This window comes from Phyllostomus hastatus, unplaced genomic scaffold, assembly GCF_019186645.2.
Source record: "Phyllostomus hastatus isolate PE091 unplaced genomic scaffold, TTU_PhHast_1.1 phas_scaffold_177, whole genome shotgun sequence".
Lineage (NCBI taxonomy): Eukaryota > Metazoa > Chordata > Mammalia > Chiroptera > Phyllostomidae > Phyllostomus > Phyllostomus hastatus.
In genome coordinates this window covers 1,579,682-1,603,192 of record NW_025334012.1, presented here as the reverse complement: position 1 = coordinate 1,603,192, position 23,511 = coordinate 1,579,682, and the positions used below count along the sequence as shown (strand labels likewise).

Genomic DNA, 23,511 nt, shown 5'->3' with positions numbered 1-23,511 from the left:
ACAAAGTTTATGGATCCTCATTCCATTTTATCAGGTAAGAAGAGGATGGAAGGGTCAGTGAGGTTTCTGGGAGAGTTCCTTCTAACATCTTTGGCAGGAACTCTTAACATCTCAGCAAAATGTTAACCTGCTCTTTGATGAATTTTCTTAGGTAGATGATGGAATGAAGTACATTTTCAAAACGGTAAGGAAATATCTTGAGAGACTTAATTTCTTTGATTAATTGCATTTTGGGTTTATTTCTAATAATAATAATAAAACACATTTCCACAGTGCTTTACAATGCAGGCAATGTTAATATATAGCAATATTAAATTATAGAAAGCAAATGAGTTATCAGAGTAGGTGTTACTATTCACTTTTACAGATATAGAAAAGGGGACTTGGATAAATGGCTGTATTACCCAGGATCATATATGTAATAAGCATAAAGCTAGGATGAAACTTAAATCTTTTGCTTTTTCATTGAGTATTCCCTCTATAGACCTAGCTTAAAGAGCATGGCATGGCTCTCACTTTTTCAAGTAGCATTATTAAATCATAAGTATTTAAAGGTGCTGTGGTGTGGAGAGTATTCTATGGTGAAATAGACTTTGAAAATTTGAGGGGTAAAATTAATCTGTTTGTTTTACAACAGGACCTCACAGAACTTCATGATGCTAATATACATTATGTATCTTTAAAAAAGTTTGAATGTTTTAAAATTTGATCATGAAAACTTTCATTTCTGAGGGTTCATGAAGAATTCTGTTCTAAGGAACAAACTCAAAGGAATTAGTTCCTCACAGGATGTTTAAATTACTTTCCTATGTATCATGTTCCCTCATGAGGCTACAATCTTATAATTATCTTGTATCCCTTCACATAGCTGAGCCCAAAACTTGAGTTCATAACAGATACTCAATAAATGTTTATCTTCTTGATTTATTTATTGATAAGGTCAGTGGCCTATCGGTTGTGATGAGGAGGTTTTCTGGAAGTTCATAGAAGGAGCCCCTATCCCTAGAGTTGGAGAAAGATAAGGATCAGGGAAAGCTTTCTGGGGGAGATGACACCTCAATTGATCTCTGAAGGAGGAGTAAGATGCAGCTGAGGAGTGGGAGGAAATGAGTTCCAGAGAACACAGAATAGATGATGCAGAGTACCCAGAGCAAGAGAGTCCATGGAAAGGAACTGTAAGTGGTTCGGTAGAGCTGGGGCAGCAAGTGCAATTAGGAGGGTGATGAAATCTGGCATTTGATTTCATCGGAGAAGAGCATTACTGTGGGGCCAAACTCTTCTGGGTCCAAAAGAATCAAACAGACAAAGCTAAAACCTCTCTTAAGCTTTGTCTACACTTTGTAAAATAATTTTCTGCAAAAATTTAATACTATCCCATGAATACCAGTGACAAGAAAGATCAAATTCCTATTGATTTTGGTGCAGCTTATGAATTTGTCAGTGTTCCTGGGACCCACAGTCTGCATGCCAATGCCATCACAAGCTGGAGAAACAAGATTCACAGTCAGGAAACTGGAAAACATTTTTTCAGTCCATCACATTTTCATGACAAAAATAACCACATTTTTTCATTGTAAAATGAAAAAAATCATCATAAGAAATAGTTTTCTAACAAATTATTCATTCATGCAAAAAAGAACAGGAAAATATCTACTAAAAGTCAGGCAGAGAGTTAACGCATATTACTGTCAATTCTCACAATACTTTGTAGGGTAACTATAGTATACCCTTTGTAGCTAAGATTCTAAGATTCATAGAAAGTAGGCAACTGTCCACAGTTCTAGAACTAGTAAATGGCAGATTCAGATCCCAAACTCTTGTCGAGAGATCAAATGTCTCCTAAATGTGTAATTAACTTGGGAATGGCACAGTGGTCATGATTAGGGGAAACAGTTTGGATTAGCAGGAGTTTCGAAGAGTTCCTAAGTTATCCTACAAAAGACTTTGTTTCCCTTTCCTGTGTGCATAGCTCCAGGCTGAGTTTGGGCATGTCTTGCAGCAGCACTGCCAGAATCATGCAAAGTGTTCCTTCTGAATGGATGTTTGCACTCTCTTAACCATGCTACACAGTCTTGATGTAAAAAAAAAAAAAAAAGTGAGATATACTACAGGTGTGTATGTAGACTCTACACTCTGCTAACTAATCAAATAGAATGTGGATTCTGGCCTCAGGTATGCACATAACTGGCCATATGCTCTGGACAAGGCTTAATCCTGGTGGACTTTAGTAGTACTTGGAAATGAGAGGATAACACTAGATGCCTCTTGAGTTCTCTTACAGTTTCCAGATATGAAGAAGAAACTTTCCGTGTTTTATAAATGAGCACACATTTGACCTATGACTGAGCTTTGTTATTGGTTCCATGGCTCTCTGACATTTTGAAAAGTGTGTTGGCTTCACATGCACTGTGTTTATGGATTAGTAGTATGCATACATTACACACTGTAATAGTGCTCCATCACTATTAAGGGCTAACTGCTACCTAGAAGAGTATCCCAGCATTATCAAACTTATTGGTTCAACAAACACATCAATAGTTTAATTGCTTTGCTTGCCACAATCCATTTATCAACTGAATCTTTCCACCCACATCTTCCTTTTTGCGTGTAGCACACAAATATAAACAAAATAACCATTGGGCTGAGAAGTTCCCAATCTAAGTGGGCCTAAAGAAATTGCAGCATAAAGATTTAAGTACAAAGTAATTCAATTTCGTTCAGAACAAATTGATTGTGGTGGGCATATGCTGGTGAATAAAGCAGGCTTTCTTGCCCTTGCAGTGCTTAAATGGAGCCCTGATTGAAATGTTCATCAAACTGGCATTGCCAGAAATTGAGTGCTTTAAGCATTAGCTCCCTGAGGAAGAAACATGGGAACCCAAAAGTCAAGTGAGTTCTATGGGTAGTGATGAGAACATGGGTGGGAGTTTATCTGAGGACAGCTTTGGGGAAAGGACTGAGAATAATAAATGTAGCTTATGTGTTTGTACGGACTGTTTGGTGATACAGAAATGAAGCTTTGAATGTCTTACATCATATAATAGGATGATAAAGACTCAGACCAGAGAGATTTATTTTCACAGAGCTCTTCTGAACATGAAATAAAGAGCTGGCACAGGAAAGGTGTCTATTAAGAACTTTTTAAAATGCAATCAACCTCTCATCCATTAGTCGGATGAAGATGTTGAAATGTTCAGATATTCTGTTTGTGCCAGTGGACAGGTTATTTCAAGGTCAGTGGCCAAAAAAATTGAATTTGAGTGACAGAATCAACTACTTAGAGTTGAAAACCTGAACATGAGGGAAATTCTCACCAAGACTGTGCCACACATCTGGAATGCTAAATCTAATGGCAATGACAATGTTCATTCTTATATTTCCTAAAAGCTGAAAAAACATTTTTCATGTTTTTTACTGTACAACAATCTTAGCCTCACAAACTCCTATTTTGAACAAAATTTAGAGTGAAAAATGTGACCACATAGATCATTTACTATAGTTTACTGTAGATCTCACTGTATCTTAAATGATTTGCATCTAAGAAAAAAAATATATGTCCTCCAACTCTGAACATATGTCACAGTTGATGGTATTCAAGAAAATGAGCAGTCTTTGAAAATAACCTCAGAAGGGCTCCAGAAATGGTTTAAAAGGAACACCACCATTCAGAGTGAGTGAAAATCCTTTAAAAATGACTATGGAAGAGAGAACCCTTATTTGGAAGAACAAATTCTGATGTGTTTGCTTCTTTAAATAGGTTATAGCCTCACCTGGATACATGTGCTAGTTTTTCCTTGGAACCACCCTGGCATGACCCGCCCTGGCAGACAGCAGGCTCCATTACTGCGTGCCTTGCCTTCTCCACAGATTAAGGCTGTTTTACACCAAACCTTGCCTGCTCCCATTTGGATATCATGCTGCTCATTTAATGTCCATGCCTTAGTAAGATAGAATCATTTTTCAATGTTTTCCTGAGTCAAAGCGTGTCTTATTTGGTTTTAATGATAGATGATCAGAATTATTTTTTTACTGAAATCTCTCTTTAATTTTACTTTTCTTCTTTTTCTCTTTTACTCTCCTTATTATGCAAGGTTCCTCAGAGCAACTGCAAGGCCTGGGAAGATGCTGCTCTATAGCAGCCTTACAATCTGCTCTGGAAAGGATCAGAACTGAAAGGTAACAACACGCCAAGGGAAACCTGCCGTTGGGAGGAGAAAGGGGGGAGGCAGGTATGTTCACGGGACACCTGTCATATCCCAGACACAGTGTACACTTGAAACATTTCATCTTCACAAAGGCCTTATAAGGCTCCCTATTCACATCTTCAGTCACACACGAGAGAACCAAAGCTCATCAGTTAACATAATTAATGGAGAAATTAAATTAGCAACTAGCATGGGAACTAGGTTTCAAACCCAAATCTAATTGGCTACAAAAATTCATGTGCTTGACCTTCTACTATCCTTCTTTCTCAACATTAGGTTTCAAGACCAAAGATAAGAAAACTATTTTCATTTATTAAATGATTATAAAATTATGTCTATTCATTGTAAAATTTTTAAATATAGAAAAACATAAGCCATAAACAAAAAAAGAACCACAATCCCACCAACCTGGTAATACTCACTGTTCACATTTTGAGGTAAGTTCTTTTATTTTTTATGAATAGATATAATTACTATTAAATGGAGCCATGACATAGTGCTTTCTTATAATCTGATTTTTCATGAACTTTCCTGATCTTATTAAATATTTTTCTTTAACATCATTTTCAATAATTGCAGTGTTTCGTCTCATGGGTGAGATCGCAATTAACTTAAGCATTGTCTTATTATTTATATTTAAGTTGATAGAATTTTCCACCATTATATTGAAAACTGCAACAAACATTTCTGTCAACAATTTCATGCACATACTCATGGTTAGTTTATAAGAATAAATTCCTTAAAATAGTACTGCTGAATTAAAGTATATGCATTTCTTTAAGTCTTTTATTATATATTATCAGATTGCATTCCACACATTTTTAAAGCACTTTATATTTCTGGTAGTGACATTTGGGAATATACCTTTCCTTGCACATTTAACAACCACAGATGTTATCTTTTTTTCATTACTGTCAGCATATAAACAGAAAATAGTATCCAATTTTAATTTTATATTAATTTGAACACCAGTAAAATTGAATTTTTATATACTTGTTTGCCTTTGCATATTATCTTTTTGAACTGCCCATTTTCCTAATGATAGGTTTATTTTTGCTGATTAGAAAATTTCATTTTCTATTCAGTTTGCTCATTGTATTTTTGACCTATAGACACATATTTTTATTGTGTCAAAATATCAATATTTGTATGGATTCCACTCATTTGGGTGTAATTTGGTTATACTCTGCTACCTGAAAAAAATCTTCTAGCTTTCTTCCATTTTTTAAAAAATACTTGAATCTAAGTCTATCAGAAATAAATTTTGATGTATAGTACTTTGATTTTACTCAGTTTTGCATTTTCTATTATGTATGTTTTCAAGAATTATCTGTGAATTTTTTTGGTTTAATAATATCTGCATTAACCATTCAATGTTAAATATACATTTTAGTATTTGATTTTTCAAATCCAGTTTTTATACTATGACTTCCCCAATCTTGAATTACATATCCTGATTAATCACCCAATAAACAAGAGTTTTGCTAAAGAATTGCTGTAACTCTATTTAGAATAATATATTTTTAATTGTTTGTAACTGTGAGAAAATTTTTGAACAAAAATCGCTAAAGCCTGGGTACAGAGTTTTTTCACAAGAATTTGTTTTGCTTAAATTTCTGTGGACATTGTCCTTTTGTTTGAGTTTCTGTATTTAAAATAAAGTGTGGTCCAAACCAAAAGAGCCTAATTTACCAGTACTTTTTCCTCCCCAGATGTTTATGAAGTTCTTTTTTATTGTCATGGTTTTGATACCTGTTTCAATTCTGCTATTGCATTTTTAGTTTCTTTATGGCCTTTCCTTTATGTTATTTGTATTGTTTACACTATTACAGATGTCCCCATTTTTTCCTCTTTACTCCCTTCCTTCCAGCCCTCATTCCCACCCCACTCCTGCTTTCCTGAGGCCATTACCACACTGTTGTCTGTGTCTATCCTTATGGTCTTTTCTTATCTCACACAGCTCCACTTTTTTTAAATTATTTTTTATTGTTAGAATAACATTCCACCTCCTGCTCCTATAGTCAATTCCCACACTGTTGTCCATGTCCGTGGGTCATTCATACATGTTCTTTGACTAGTTTCTTCCCCTTCTTCCCTCCCCACCCTGCCTCTGGTCACTGTCAATCTGTTCCATGTTTCCATGCCTGTGGTTCTATTTTTGTGTTAGTTTATTTTGTTCATTAGATTCTTCTTATAGGTGAGATCATATGGTATTTGTCTTTCGCCAACTGTCTTATTTCACTTAGCATAATATTCTCCAGTTCCATCCATGCTGTTGTGAAAGGTAGGAGTTCCTTCTTTGTTTCTGCTGTTCCTTCTACTTTCTGTAGTATTCCATTGTGTAAATGTACCACAGTTTTTTTTATTCACTCATTTACTGAGGCACTCAGGCTAAACCTGTCTCAGTTCTAAAGTTCAGGTTCATTATTAGAAATTTAGAAAAAAATATTTAAATGAGAGAAAATAAAAAGTATATATCAGTGAGGATTAGAATAAAAGGTGTTTTCCTAGTTTTGTATAGAGTCAAAACAACTAGATGCAAAGTGAACCACCCATGAATAAATGATCTAATAGCCATGAACTGGGATACTACAAAAACAAAGGAAAGAAAAAAGTCTTTTTAGAACAGCAAAGATGACCTTTGCAAACACAATGTTGAAGCCAATTACAGTACAGTACATACTACACATATAAATTGAAACACAAATAAGTGGGGAGTGCTACGTGGAGAGTGGCAAAGGGGGAAATTTGGGACACCTGTAATAACATAATCAATAAAATATAATTTAAAAAGAAACATAAACACATTTCCAGTAATAAAATTCAAAAGAACAGTTGCCTCTGGGAGACATAAAGACTGAGTGGAGGCACAAAAGATGCTTGTAAGTTATTGGAATTGTTCTATATCTTTTTTGTTTTTGTTTTCATCTTTGGAGTATTTATTTTTTCATTTTTTTATTGTTTATGCTGTTACAGTTGTTTCTGCTTTTTTTTTCCTTTCCCCACCTCCACCCAGCCCACCAGCTCCCCTCCCCAAGCCAATCCCCATATTGTTGTCAGTATCCATGGGTTGTGCATAAATGTTCTTTGGTTAATCTCTTCGCCATCTTTCATGTGTCCCCCCTTCCTCCTTTCTGGCAGCTGTCAGTCTGTTTTATGTGTCTAAGTTTCTGTTACTATTTGTTCATTAGTTTATTGTGTTCATAAGTTTATTGTGTTCATAAGATTCCTCATATAAGTGAGATCACGTGATACTTTTCTTTTTCTTTCACTGAGTGGCTTAATTCACTTAGCATAATTTTCTTCAGGTCCATCTATGCTGTTGCAAAATGTAAGTTTCTTCTTTTTTGCTGCTGCATAACATTCCATTGTATAAATGTACCAGAGCTTTTTGATCCATTCATCTACTGAGGGTCATTTAGGCTGTTTCCAAATCTTGGCTACGTAAATAGCACTAGAATTGTTCTATTTCTTAATCTTGGTAGTGATTATTGATACCAGTGTCTTTATTGTGTGAAAAATGAATCAAGCTGTACACTTAAGATCTGTGAAATTCCCTATATGTAAGTTATATTTCAATAATAGTTAACAATTATTAACAATTTTTAAAAAGTGAAAAACACATTCATTTATCTAATTTTTAAAATATCCACAACTATACAACTCTTTAGTTCCATTAAATACAAGCAAAAAATTAGTCCTTGCCAATTTGATTTAAAATATCAGAGTGGTAAAGGTGAAGAGATTGAAAAATACAGATTGGTAGTTATAAAATAGTTGTGGGGATGTAAAGTACGGCATAGGAAATACAGTCAATAATATTGTAATAACTATGCATAGTGCCAGGTGGGTACTGGAAATATCAGAAGAACACTTTGTGACAGATTTGATTGTCTAACCACTATCCTGTACACCTGAAACTAATACAAGATAATATTGGATATAAACTGTAATTGAAAAAAATTAAAAAGATATAATAATAATAATAAATAATAATAAAATACGAGAGTAAAAACAAAAAGATATTTTACCAGGAATATCTACATGTCTTTGTCAACAAAAATGTCTACAGATGACTATATATTCCATTCATAAGATTTCCTTAGAAACACATACCACACCCTCTTTGTACATTCATTCTAAGCATTGAAATTGGAAGCTGGATACTAAATAGGTAATTCTAAATCAAAAATCAAAGTTAAAGTTGCTGCTTTTCTTCAGGCAATAAGAGGGCTCTGCAAAGGAAAAGGCTCAGCACTTCTGTCATGTTTCGTGCAAGACATGCTTGCTCGCAGTGCTGTCCTCAACCAGTCCGGCCCCACTGAGTTTGTGTTCCGCCTGTTCACCGCCGTCCCCGAATTCCAGGCGCTCCTCTTCCTCCTCTTCCTCCTGCTCTACCTGATGATCCTTTGTGGCAACACAGCCATCATCTGGGCGGTGTGCACACACAGCTCCCTGCGCACCCCCATGTATTTCTTCCTGTCCTGCTTGTCCTTCGTGGAGATCAGCTACACCACCGTGGTGGTGCCCTTACTGCTTTCCAACGTCTTTGGAGCCCCGAAGCCCATTTCTCTGGCTGGCTGCGGGGCCCAAATGTTCTTTTTTCTCACTCTTGGTGGTGCTGACTGTTTCCTCTTGGCAATCATGGCATACGATCGCTACGTGGCCATCTGCCACCCACTGCACTACACCCTCATCATGACCCAGAAGCTGTGCATCCAGATGGTGGCCTGCGCTGTGGCTCTGGCGCTCTACTTGTCCCTGCAGCTCACATCCTTAATCTTCACCTTGCCCTTCTGCGGGCGCCTGCGGGAAATCAACCACTTCCTCTGCGACGTGCCTCCAGTCCTGCGGCTGGCCTGCGCGGACATCCACGTGCACCAGACCGTCCTCTATATTGTGAGCATCCTCGTGCTGGTCGTCCCCTTCAGCCTTATTTCTGTTTCCTACGTGTTCATCACCTTGGCCATCCTGCGCATCCGTTCGGCTGAGGGTCGCAGCCGGGCCTTCTCCACCTGCTCCTCCCACCTCATGGTGGTCTTGCTGCAGTATGGCTTCTGTGCCTTGGTCTACCTGCGTCCCCAGTCTGGCGCCTCCGTGGATAAGGACCGCCAATTTGCCCTCATTTACACTTTTGTCACTCCCTTACTCAACCCCCTGATTTACACCCTTAGGAACAAGGATGTCAAAGACGCTCTGAGAAATGCCATTATCAGTAAATCGGCCTCCGACACCCATTGAAGGCTTAGGGTAGGACTGGGGTGGGTGTCTGTATGTCGCCATGATAATAAACTCCAAAAGGCAAATGTAGAATTAGAACACTGATTTTTCTGACACTTTAAAGTTGATATTTCTATTTTGTGATATTTGCACCATGTCCACCCACAATCCACACCCAGTTTCCTGAAGTGCTTTAAATAAGACTTGAAAATTTGAACCAAACTTTCAGTGGAGGAGCCCTAGTCTGCCAGCGTTAACTGAAAGGTATGCAGCTCAGGCATGAGGCTTGCTCTGGCGGGGAACCCTCACCCCATACACGATGTGAATAAAGGCTGATGCTTTTAAATAGCCTGTCCCCTGAGGATGCAATGATATTAATTCAGATTGTGAAAGATGCCTCAAATAAAGACTATTTATGAAGACATATATTTCACTCAAAGAAATACACTTTATTATTAAGATACAAATGTATGGCAAACAATAACTTATTTGATGCATTAATTTCCTTCACTCCAAGTATCCCAGCTGGTCACCTTCCTTTTCTTTCATTCTTACACACCAAGGAGAGGTCAGAATTAGTGTTCATCGACAAGGCACTCACACTACATGTTAGCTCTGTGAGAGTGTGGAAGATGGCATGTGGTTGATGCCCACACTCCTGCTTGAGCTGGCTGTGCTGGTGGCTTCAGGTAGTCAGTCTTGCTCTTCCTTCTTCCTCACCCCTCCCTGTGCCCTCATAGTGGATGCTGCTCAGAGATACCCTCAGCAGGTGGTGCCACTGTTCCACCTCAGCAAGGTCCTGTTGCAGATGGTTGTGGCATCTTCCTGTCCCTGTGCCCCAACCACAGGTAAACCCTCAAGGTACCAATGGAATGGGCTCCTTTCTCTGGTGTTCATGGCCAACAGCATGCTGCTCAGCCTTCTCATTTATAACCTGAGAAACAATGAGGTGAAGAGGACTCCTAGGACAGTTGTTAACAAAGGATGCCCTTGCCCAGAACAATTATCAGGCAGGGGTCTGGATCCAGCCCCTGAAGTTGATGTTGCTTAGCAGCAACTCCAGGAGGAAGAGTGACAATGCCTGCCAGTGGAGATTGCAAGTGACTGAAAAAATTGGTGTAATCCTTCTGAATGTAATAGAGCTAAGTGTACCGAATCCTGGAAAAGTTTCTATTCTCTGATTCAATCATTCTTTTTTTTTTAATAAATAGGTAAGGACATTGCTTTTTTTTTAAGATTTTATTTACTTATTTTTAGAGAGGGAAGGGAGGGAGATAGAGAGAGAGAGAAACATCAATGTGCAGTTGCTGGGGGTTATGGCCTGCAACCCAGGCATGTACCCTGGCTGGGAATCGAACCTGGGACACTTTGGGCTTCCCAGCCCGCACTCAATTCACTGAGCTACGCCAGCCAGGGCTTGATTCAATCATTCTTATTCTAAAATCACAACCTCAGAAAATTAAGCTTAGTAAAAACTAAAAATATAAGGCAGTTTATTTCTTTTATAAACTGAAAAGTTATTAAAACCTAACTTCTAATTTTGGATACCTATACAGCATACTTAACATTGTATGTAAATTTAATACTTAATAATAAGACATAATACTTACCATTATAACTAAAGTGATAAAAGCAAGGAACCAACCTGAATTTATAACAGGAGCCCAATTCAGTAGAGATGCACATGCATAATGGTGCATACAAAAACACCAAAAAGCTAATGGCTGTTATCTGTGATTTGTAGAATTGCGAGTATTTTTCTTCTTTATTAATTTATGCATTTTTCATTTTAAAAAAATAAGACTGTATTCCTCTTATAAGTGTCAAAATGATTTCTGAAAAGAATCTGAGACTAGCATAGATTTATTTGGCACAAAAGCCTTCATCACAGCAGGACCCTTCTCCATTTTTCATATTTTTCCTAGATGAATACTTTTGTTTTTGGTTACTTCATTTTTTTCTTCAAAACTACTGTTGGTGCTTTAAATTTTTTTAAGCTGATTTCACATGGGAATAAGAAAATTAAACTACAAAGTGTCACTTATTCTGGGAACAGTTATTGATTTAACAACATGGTAGAAATGTCTACATTTCCAACTAAATGCTGGAGAAGAACAAAACTCTCTGGTTGGCAGTTTGCATATTAACATAACCAGGCCAAGTCACATCAGAACATAATGAATCAATTAAATGTACACAGTGTGCTAGGCATTGTTGGCAATGCCAACAAAAGGAAAACTTTCCATGCTTCCTTTCATTTCTATTTAATGCCACAAATTATATAGAAGATTAACTTGGAACTCAAAAAGAAGAGGGTGCAATGTTACTCTATTGGGAAGAAGAAGGACCTAAGGGGTTGATCAATCCTTTCAGCTGAATTACTGGTCTCCCCCAACTACTTTCCTGTGCCTATTTTAGCTGAATATAATGTGCTTCTCCTTCTTAGAGTTAGTATCAAAGTATTTCTATAAAATTATTAGATTCTAGAATTAGAACATTGAGTGGAGTATATCATGAATCAAATGATAGGACTGAAATGTCAATCAGTGATGTTCCCCTTGAGAAAATGATGGCCCCTCCAACTCCCTGTAATAAGGTAGCTTTGTGGTAGCACTAAGTGGAAGTCAGAACTTGCAAAACTGTTTTAGGTTTCCTCCACTTTTCTTCTCTTTCATCTTCAACATTTGCTTCAAAAGTCTACTTCTTTCAAAACCCTGCTCAGCATCTTCATGAAGCCTTCTGGGTGTGTGAGTCTGTTCTTGGTATCAACAGACTTACAAAGAAGCACTTGCTCAGGAAGTAACCACTCTATCCATTGACATTCTCTATTTATACCTCTCTTGTTGGAATTTATTAAAATGTATTTTATCAGGTAGTGTAATTAATTGAGCATATTATCAGTGAGAACCTGGAGTCCAGACTACACAACAAAATCATCATGGTATGTTGTCACAGTGGATTTCTTCAGCTCTTTTCTTATGGTTTAACCAGTGGATGAAAGGAAGTGTTAGTCACAGTGGTGGGAGTCATGTTTCTATGTGGGAATTTCTTCCCAGAATTTCTCAAAGAGAAATTATTTATTATTAAATCCAGATTCTGAGAAAAAGTAATTGAGAAATCCAGAAAATTGGGGAAAGTAATATAATTCTTCTGCATACTTATAGCATAATGATCAACATAGAGAATGTGACAGGGCTCAGAGGAATCATGTTGAGGGTAATGCGGAAAGCATGACATGCAGAGTTGAAGGTTAAGTCTACGTTCCTGTAATCAGGATAAACAGCACTGGAAGAGGAGCAGTCATGACCTCATCAGTCAGTCTTGCTGGTAGCTGCCACCGAGAGTGTGTGCATGGTCTTATCTGCTTCAAACAGTGAGTCATTCTTGCAAATAAAATTAATATCCCTAAATTTGTGTGCCTAGGATATTACACAAATCCTATGAATGATGTTCCAAGAAATAAATTTTGGAAGCAAATTTAACCCCTTAAATTGGCAGTGTGACATATGGTTCTGTGTAGTGCTAATCTGTGTTAATCTTTTTGGGAGACCTGAATGCTTAGTTATTAAAATACCAGCAATAATATTCATGGGTGTGTTCCAGTATTTGGCTATTCACTATAGTCTACAGTACTTGGTATGTACTAATATACCTAGTATTTATGTTATTTAAAAAATTTTAGATATACATAATAATGAGTAAAATGTACAAAGAACATTGAAAATATTTTAAGAATTACTTATAAGTTTATGCATTCCTAAAAATTCCCAAGATTTCCAATTTCTCATTCTCACATATTGAAGACCAAAGAAACCATATAGGAAGTGAGCATTTATTCATGTCTGTGTTGTCTAATTATAACTAATAAGTGTTGATAGAGAGATGTCTACATAAAAAAAATTACTGCATGAAACAGACTACATAACAACACATCCTGAGCAGACAGTTTGTTTTATGGATATGGGACAGGTCAAAATAACCTGCAGTACCACACTATCAAAAATCTCAGACTTCCAGCTAAGACGGAGGCATAGGTAGACACACTGCACCTCCGCGCACAACCAAAAGAAGGACAACAACAATTTAAAAACAAAAAAACAAACCAGAACTGACAGAAAATCGAACTGTATGGAAATCTGACAACCAAGGAGTTAAAGAAGACACACTCATCTAGACCAGTAGGAGGGGTGGAGGCAGGCATGTGGAGAGGACTCATTACAAGGTGGTAACTGGCAGACCTAGCACTGGATTGTGGAGTGGGGCATGGAAGGCTGCAGCTGGCCAGCAAGACAGAGGCAGCGGCTGGTGAAGCAGGCAGTTCCACATTCATGTGCAGATAAACCAGGAGGAACAATTGGGGAGCAAGACAGATCACACAGTCCAGAGCTCCAGTATGGGGAAATAAAGGCTCAAACCACTGATTAAAAACACCAGTGGGGATTGAAGGGGCAGTAGGAGAAATTCCCAGCCTCACAGTAGAGCTCATTGGAGAGCTCTGGGACCTCTGTAGTCCTAGAATGTACACAAGCCAATCCACCAGGGAATCAGCACCAGAAGGGTCCAATTTGCTTGTGGAAAGCAAGGGAAGTGACTGAAAACTGGCAGAGAATGGAGCAAGCGCCATTGTTCCCTCTCGGACCCCTGCCCTGTATACAGTGTCACAACAAAGCAATGTGGATTATCCCTCCCAGGTCAAAGCTCCAGAAAAAATACAATTAAGCAATGAAGAGATAGCCAACCTATCAGATACACAGTTCAAAACACTGATAATCAGGATGCTCACACAATTGCTTAAATTTGATCACAAATTGGATGAAAAAATGAAAGCTACACTAAGTGAAATAAAGGAACATGTACAGGGAACCAATAGTGTTGGGAAGGAAACTGGGACTCAAATCAATGGAGTGGACCAGAAGGAAGAAAGAAACAACCAAACAGAAAAGAATAAAGAAACAAGAATTAAAAAAAAAAAATGAGGAGAGGCTTAGGAGCCTCCAGGACATCTTTAAACATTCCAACATCCTAATTATAGGGGTGCCAGAAGGAGAAGAAGAAGAGCAACAAGTGGAAAAGTTATTTGAACAAATAATAAAGGAGAATTTCCCTAATCTGCCAAAGGAAATAGACTTCCAGGAAGTCCAGGAAGCTCAGAGAGTCCCAAAGAAGTTGGACCCAAAGAGGAACACACCAAAGCACATCATAATTACATTACACAAGGTTAAAAATAAGGAGAGAATCCTAGAAGCAACAAGAGAAAATGACACAGTTACCTACAAAGGAGGTTCCATCATACTGTCAGCTGATTTTTCAGAGGCGACCTTGCAGGCAAGAAGGGGCTGGAAAGAAATCATGAAAGGCAAGGACCTACATCCAAGATTGCTCCAGCCAGCAAATCTTTCATTTAGAATGGAAGGGCAGATAAAGAGCTTCTCAAATAAGATCAAGTTAAAGGAGTTCACCAGCACCAAGCCATTATTATATGAAATGTTAAAGGGATTTATCTAAGAAAAAGAAGATAAAAAATATGAACAGTAAAATGACAGCAAACTCACAACTATTAACAACCACACCTAAAACAAAAGCAAAACAAACTAAGCAAACAACTAGAACAGGAACAGAACCACAGAAATGGAGATCACATGGAGAGTTATAAACAGGGGAGTGGGAGGAGGAGAGAGGGGGAAAAGGTACAGGGAATAAGTAGCATAGAAGGTAGGTAGAAAATAGACAGGGGGGGAGTAAGAACAGTATAGGAAATGTAGAAGGCAAAGAACTTATATGTACGACCCATGAACATGAAATAAAGGGGGGGAATGTGGGTGGGAGGGGATGTGCAGGGTGGAGGGGAATGAAGGAGGGAAAATGGGACAACTGTAATAACATAATCAATAAAATATATTTTTTAAAAAAGAATCTCAACAGGTATTTTCATAATGACTCTCTCGACTTTAAAAAACCACATTGTAAAATTACATATTCTAGTGAAAATCAGTAAAGGTTTGAAATATGATAGTAATTATTGCTGAGGCCTGTCTTGACTCACTAGCTCCAATCTGAGAATTCTCTTATTCTTATTGGCTTCAATCCAGCTCTCATTAAGAGGAAAAAGTATGGTGTTCCTAGCACTAGGAAAGAGGCTACTCAACAGAGATGGGGCAGAACTTTGTATAACCATCCCCGGAACCACAGACCACATACTTGGTGATCTTTATGAAGCTATTTTAGAAAGACCCTTTTATGCCATAATACAATTTCTCCAATAAATATTTATTACATGTTCATTTACTTGTTTTTAAACAAACATTTAAAGAGAACCTACTATTTTCCAAAGTCTCTGACTCCATTGACCTAATGTTTGTAAGAGGAAAAGGGACAATAAATAAATAGGCAAAAGGTGAAAAGGGAAGCAGGGGTTTAGAATAAGAAGGAGAACATTGAGATAGTGACTTGGGGATGAAAAGGGGACTCTTGTGTGTCAGGCACTCAGTTATATGCTTGAATTCATAAACAAAAAAAAAACAACGTTTGCTTTCAGGGAGTTTACAGACTATTGGGGAAAGGAACCACAGTTATAAGTCAATTTTTTTTTATCTAGAGTAGAGACTGACAAATGCAAGAAGACCATGGTGCCACACATGCCCATGTCCTCCTCAACATAACTTTTGGTAAGTTCTTCTGTGTGTTTTCCAAGAAGTGTTTACTTATCTTTTTTCCCCCATGACCAAATAGTTATTAGGAAGCCTAGCTCCAAAATGTCTTCATTGTCAGCTCCCTCCCACGGGTCCATATGAGGCCACAAACCTTCAGCAAATCCATGTGTTTATACATAAGTGCCTCCCACTGGCTTGTTCTATCCTGGGTCTTGTTTCTGAGGAGGTGCCACACACCTGGTCTCTCTTCTCCTACATAACATGGAATAACTTCCTATGCGACTGGGAAGATGACTCTTCACTCTGGATGTTATCGTGTAGGAACATCCTTGGCTCCACTCTATCTCCCAACATCTGCTTCCAGAACCCCAGCAAAGATTTAACATCTCAACCTCTGCTTACCCAGGAGGAAAAATAAGGCAAGAAAAGATTTTCCATTGATTCTGATGTCGTAAGAGTTTCAAATTCCACTTGAAGCAAAAAAGGGGAAAGTGATGAGCTTGTTCTGTTTCTGTTATATTGTAATCAGTGTGTAAATAACAGAATAAAACACATAGATCTAAATTGGTTCAGTTTGATGTATATGAACAATTATATCCAATAATGAAATGTTTTCATCACCCCAGATAGTTCTCTTGCTTGTGTCCCTTTCTAATCAAGTTCTCTTCCTACCCAATCAACCACTGTCCTGGCTTCTATCACTTATATTTTCTTTCTAACTGTGACTAGAAGTATAAATGATAGATAGATAGATAGATAGATAGATAGATAGGTATTAAAACCTTCATTGTCAAGTTATTTTAAATAATAGTCATGAGTAATTATATAGTTAGTCCATAGGTTCATTGTTTGCTGTTAAGGAGTGGTGAGAAATACTTGCACTATATTATGAGGCACATGTAAACATTAGAAGAAGTGATATACTGATTTGGGCTATGTCTCTGCCTATACAGCCTCCCTTGCTCCTGTCCATTTCAGGGTCTGTTTTTCCAGCCTTCCCAATGTCTCCATGAACCACTCAATATCATTTCAATATGTTTGCTTTCAATATTAAAAGGCCAGAGTTTATTTCTTTGGTTTGCAACTAAGAGTACTGAGTGCTGAGTCAAGGGGTCCCTAGATCCTCTTCCACTGCTGACATTCATTCAAGCAGTACAGAGGCTATAGCCCATCCTTTCTACTAGAGATGGCATATCTTGGGAGTCATTAACCCTAGTGCAAGAATTAATTCAGTTCTTGGGGTATTCACTAAGTGCTCCCCTTCTACTAAGTACTACAGGGAAATGGAGAAGGAATTCTCAAAATGCTTCCCATCACTGGGAACATAAGACACACAACAAGCTACTCACTTGCCACGAACAGCAGTAACCAGTTAAGCAACAAATGAAAAATCACAAGTAGGAAGAGGCACCAGAAGATGAACAAACAAAATAAGCAGAGTTGCCCATCTATTCCCCATTTACCTCACTGAGACTGGCATGTGAAAACTGTTTGTCTTGGAAAACCACTTCAGGGATACAATCCCAAAGGACTTAGAAGGGGTTCATGTCCCATGTGAGCCCAGAACCATGACTATTAACTCTGGTTATTGGGGAGAGTCCTGTTCTGAAAAACACATAAGAGCTGCTCTCAGTCTCCCCGCTGCTACTATGTCAACAAGGTAAGCTATTGGGTTTTGATTCCAGTAACTTCCTGAGATCCTACTATCTTTCAAAGGTGAGGTGGGTTTTTTGTTTGTTTGTTTGTTTGTTTTTGCTTCAGTGCTGCTCTTAACCAGTGAGACAAGTGTGTCAGGAACTCAGCACAATTTGCACAGCAGTGATGGTGGGTGGGAAAGGCAGGACAGGAAAGTGAGATTAGAGATTGTCCCTCAAAAATGCATAGTTCCATGTACTTTTTAAAAAGATTTTATTTATTTTATTTTTAGACAGAGGGGAAGGGAGGGAGAAAGAGAGGGAGAGAAACATCAATGTGTGGTTGCCTCTTGTGTGCCCCTACTGGGAACCTGGCTTGCAACCCAGGCATGTGCCCCATCTGGGAACCCAACCTGGGATGCTTTGGTTTGCAGGCCGGTGCTCAGTCCACTGAACCACACCAGCCAGGACCGTAGTTCCACACTGTGATCAAGCCCAAACCATCCGAGGCTCAGTGAATTTTTTCCCTCATCATTTTATATTTCTTCTTTTGTAAGAGAGCCACTCCATCACCTTTCCCTGCTACAGTCTCCTCTACACTAGCAGGCTGCATTTTGGTTGGAGTCCAGTGAGATGACTTGAATCCAACATCCTCCTGCAGCACATACTTAGCCTAGAGGAAACTCACATACTGATGCTATGCCACAAATGAGAAAGTATTGCCCTACCTCACTTTTCCTTATCCCTGCCATACTGGGCTGATCCTACAAGCCTTCTCGTTTAGAAGTGGAGGCAAATACAAGTCTTTAGGTCTTTATGTGTCCTCTAAACTGTCCTTGTTCAATTAACATCTAGCCATGAGTACAGTAGAATTCTAGTCTCCCCTTCCTGTACACATCCTCCAAGAGCAGTTCTTCTGGAGTGCCCCCCTAAGCTGAGTGGAACAAAGCACCCACACGACAGTATATTCCCATAAGCATACTTAACCCTCGATTGTTTCCTCTTCTCCAAACTCTTCGCTTTAACATCTCTTTAAAATTCTATCTTCTTAGATTTAAAAGATCAGGATGGATGGTGGGAAAGGTTATAGGACCAGATTGTTCGTTTTTAAGTAATTCCTTTAGAGAAGGGTATCTAACATCTTTAGAATATGGAGCACACCTACCATATTGTCCTTAATTTGGGGCATTTAATTACATTTGGAGCCAACTGTAAAAATTACATTCAGAGTTATATTAGAGTTTAAAACATGTTCATTGAAAAGCATCTGTCTCTGTATTTCCTTCCTAAGGCATTTTCTGGAGCTCTGCACAGCTGACATAGTTCCTTATTAAATAATCTTTCTCCACCCTTCATTGCCCTTTAGCCTAGAGGGAGTACCCACCTTCCTGCAGAGGCTGCAGCCAAATGGTACCATACTGGGGTTCCTTGTAGGGAGAAGAAGACCTTGTGTTCCTTTCTTCAGATCAGCAGAAATATGCATCAGGGAAACCAAACCACCATCTCTGAATTCCTCCTCCTGGGACTCTCCAACCATGCTGAGGAGCAGAATCTTCTCTTCGTGCTTTTCCTGGGTATGTACTTGGTCACTGTTGTTGGGAATGGCCTCATCACCCTGGCCATCGGCTTGGATGTTTACCTTCATACTCCAATGTATCTCTTCCTTGCTAATCTATCCATTGCTGATATTTCCTCCATTTCTACCTCTGTCCCCAAAATGCTGATGAATATTCAGACCAAGAGTCAATCCATCTCTTATGAGAGTTGTATCACACAGATGTACTTTTCTATTGTGTTTGTTGTCATTGACAATTTCCTCTTGGGGGTCATGGCTTATGATCGGTTCGTGGCTATCTGCCACCCTCTGAACTATACAACCATCATGCAACCCAGGCTCTGCATTTTGCTGACAGTCATTCCGTGGGTCCTCAGTAATATTGTTGCCCTGACACACACTCTTCTGCTCCTTCGGTTGTACTTCTGTGACAACAACACTGTTTCACACTTCTTCTGTGACTTGGCTTCTCTGCTGAAACTATCCTGCTCAGACACAACGATCAATGAGCTTGTGTTGTTTATCGTGGGCTTATCAGTCATCACCTTCCCTTTTGCCCTCATCCTCTTCTCCTACATCTGCATTGTCAAGGCTGTCCTGAGAATCTCATCCACAGAGGGAATGTGGAAAGCCTTCTCCACCTGTGCCTCTCACCTGACAGTTGTATTGCTCTTCTATGGGACCATTGTAGGGGTTTATTTCTTCCCCTCATCCATGCACCCTGACGACAGAGATAAAATTGGTGCAATACTATTCATTGTGGTGACACCCATGATGAACCCCTTCATCTATAGCTTGAGGAACAAGGACATAAAAGGTGCCCTGAGAAAGCTCATCAATAAGAAAAGTTTCTGCCTTTGATGTATTGGACATCTGACTTACTTTTATCTTCATAACCAGGTGGATGATTTTGTCCAAAGTTTATGGCATAGTCATGATGGTTCAGCTTTTAATAACATTTCAGATATCTGCCTCCTATTTCAACCCCTGAAGAGTTGGGGCTTTTCCATGTAGCTCTGCTCTTGGAAACAAACCCTTTAATTTCCATAAGTCACAACCATAAAACACATCTTGAATATATTGTGTGTTATTAAAAACTCTTGTGCAAAAATAAAAACTTTTGCACAAATTGTTTATTAACTTAGGTGATAACAAGTATGTATAGTACTTATAGTCTAGCTTTTGCAGCTTTGAAAACAGTTATTATTAATTCCTTTATTGAATCAAGATTTCTCTAGATCAGCCTTTCTCAAAGTTCGTTTTGCTAAGGTACCATTCAGTGAAATGTTTAATAGCTATAAAAATGAAAGATCACACATTAAACAGTTTAGGTAAACTCTGAGTTAAATTTAAAAATTATTTAAATTAGACAACTTCTGAGAACCTTTAGTATAGTATAAATCACCAGGAGAGTAATATAGTATGTAGCATTTCTCAAAACTAAACTTATTCAATCATACAGGACCTGATTCATCCCAGATTAGTTCATAGGTCTAGTGTTGTGCAAAACATACTTTGGCAAATGTATTTTATGGAAAACCAGAGGTTGTATATATAGAAGCTGTCAATTCTTATCCTAACTCTGTGCCCAAGCAGACTTGAAGCATGTCAGCTCACTTTATTGAACCTAATTTTCTCATCTATAAAACGAGGCCATTGGTCCCAATTGTTTCCATTAGAATTACCTGGGGTACCTTTTTCAAAATTCACAACTTCAGAACTGCAGTGCCTTTCTCCACTCAACCAGCTGCAGCAATCTTGGGTTCAGCTTGGCAATTAAATTCACAAGATACACCAAGAATCAAGCATTAAGAAAGCTTTAGCAGAGGATACAGGACAGCCATACCACACATACACAGCATGGCAGAGGTCTCACAACTCCCAGGCATGTGTTCTAGATATCTTACTCATTCCGCACCTGGGATGTGCATGGTCATAAGAGAGAGTGCTGAGTGGGGGTGGACCACCTCAGTTCAAGTAAACTTCAAACCTGGAGTTACTTCTGCATTTTGCCTTGCTTATCACATAGGTCCCCCAGAAGTATGTGACCAGCACTCATTTTCTGATTCAGCTACATCTCAACAAATAGTTACTCATCAATTACAGATTCCTCCAAAATCAATCAAGTCACACCAAGCCATTTCAGCAGGACTGCCTCTTTTAAGGATTGAGTCTACACCTACACAATTCTTGAATTAGATGCAAAGGGGATTTGATTCAGGGTCAAACCTCAGACTGCCTGAGGCTGAGAGATGGCTACAAACTAGCTTTGACTGCTTTCCTTCCAAACTCCACCCTGGATCTACCAATCCAGACTCTAATGAAGGAATTTAGGCATTTGGATTCTGGAAACACCCCTCAGGTGATTCTGATGGTAAAAAGCACTGAATCTTGAGCTCTGAGTTCCACTCCAGCTTTGGAATTTTTTGAATCTAGATGCCAACTGGTTAATGAAAATTATCTTTCAGAATTCACTTAAAAATATTCTGTAGCTACTCAAAAAAGGGTGTTCTTTCTCCCTGTCCTAAACTTCTTTTTAAATATTTCCACCTCTGGAGCAAATTTTTACTATTTCTTAACTCTAATTCTTCTAACCATTGCTCTGTAGTATAAAGAAAAGGTCTGGTTCTAAATCCTGACTTCTCAGCAAGTTGTGATCCACTTACATGATCTAAGGAAAAGTATTTAATTTAAGCATTGAAACTTATCTTCTTGATCTGTAAATTGGGAATAATGGTTTCAACATCTCAAAGCTGTTTGTTGCTAAATGGTTATTACACAACTACCATACTGCCTAGTATATCTTAGATACTCAAAAAACAACAACAAAAAGATGTTCCCTTTTTTGTAACTGTCCCATGGCTTCCAATTCTAATCTACCTGCCCTCCCAAATAGGTTTACCTGTCTCCAGTCTAAGTTGATTCCTATATTTTTCTGTAAACTTATAAAAATCCAACCTCTTTAAGAGAAAATATATAAACTATATAGTCAGCCCCCTGCCTTTCTCTATGGCATCTTTTAAACTTTTATGTTTCATGTGTGTTTTCATTACAAATGTCAAACCACCTGCTTATCTGTGAGCTACCTACCACCTGGCCTCTTAACTGTCCTTCCTGCCTTCCACAACTGCCTCAAAATCTACCCTATTCTATGCAAAACTCTAACATGAAACATCATAGTACTCTGCTTTCATACTCCACATGGAATAGTAGGGAATCCTAGATTTGTAATCAAGAGACTTGGCACCAGATCTGACTCTGCTGCTAACTCACTGCGTGATAAGCCATGTTACTAACCTCAGTTTCTTTTTCTGTAATGTGACAATTTGTCTAATATAAACAAAGAATGTTCTATAACAGCAGGTACCATGAAAACCCATTTATGTAAAACAGAATATGCAGAAATTGAGGCCAAGGAGGAGAGTCAACAAAATATTAACAGTGGTTGTGGCAGACTGTATTGTCCCAAAATGGTCACAACGACATTTTCCATCCCACATGCTCTTAAAGAACTTGATCATTTCCCCATCATAAGACTGAGTCTCTGTTCCTCCTCTTGAACCTGGAAGGTTAGGGTGGCTCCTTTGACAAAGTACCCCAGAAGTGGTGCCGCATGATACTGGTTTCATCTAGCCCATATTTGGTATAATAAAAACCATCAGGGTTAAACACAACTCATTGGTTTAATTGGTTGCCATCCCTGTGGGCCTGTCCTGACCCTCTATTACCTCCAGCTTGTAGGTTCCCAGAAGGCTGCATCCATTCTAAGGCATAGTTCCATCTGCAGTGAGTAATGGGGAGGTTGATTTGGCTATGAATAGAGAGGTATGCAAGAGGGGAGTTTACCTGACAAAGTGAATTAGGATTCAGTGTGGGACACAAAAGACAACTGATTAAAAAAAGACAGAATCACAAAATTATGAAAACCTTGGTAAGTTTTCACAGAGAAGCATAAATTTTGACCTAGATGCTTGTATTTCCCTGAAACCTTCTCCTATTTGTCATTTTCGACAAACATCGATTGTAAACCTTCAATTTACCAGGCCCTGAGTTTGGCCCTGGCACTGAAGTTGTACGTAGTTCATGGTCCATGCCCTCAATACGCTTACAAACTAAAGAGAGAAACTGACATAAACATAATTTAAGTGATTTTTAGGACTGGATAAGCAGAGACAATATTCAACACCATTAGATTTAGAAACTGTAGAGACTTTGTGCAAAGCACAGTCAACTAACTTTTATGCTAC

General features: G+C 38.4%; 2 protein-coding genes across 2 annotated transcripts; both read left to right on the top strand.

The window, feature by feature from the left end:
• The first annotated feature begins 8,486 nt into the window (after positions 1-8,486).
• On the top strand, positions 8,487-9,446 carry LOC123831443 (olfactory receptor 10Q1). The gene has a single exon (XM_045858318.1). It carries the CDS (start codon positions 8,487-8,489, stop codon positions 9,444-9,446), a length of 960 nt encoding a protein of 319 aa, XP_045714274.1.
• Positions 9,447-19,156: 9,710 nt separating this feature from the next.
• Positions 19,157-20,125, top strand: LOC123831524 (olfactory receptor 1S1-like). The gene has a single exon (XM_045858404.1). The coding sequence runs from the start codon at positions 19,187-19,189 to the stop codon at positions 20,123-20,125; it is 939 nt and encodes a 312-aa protein (XP_045714360.1). The 5' UTR covers positions 19,157-19,186.
• Positions 20,126-23,511: the final 3,386 nt, after the last annotated feature.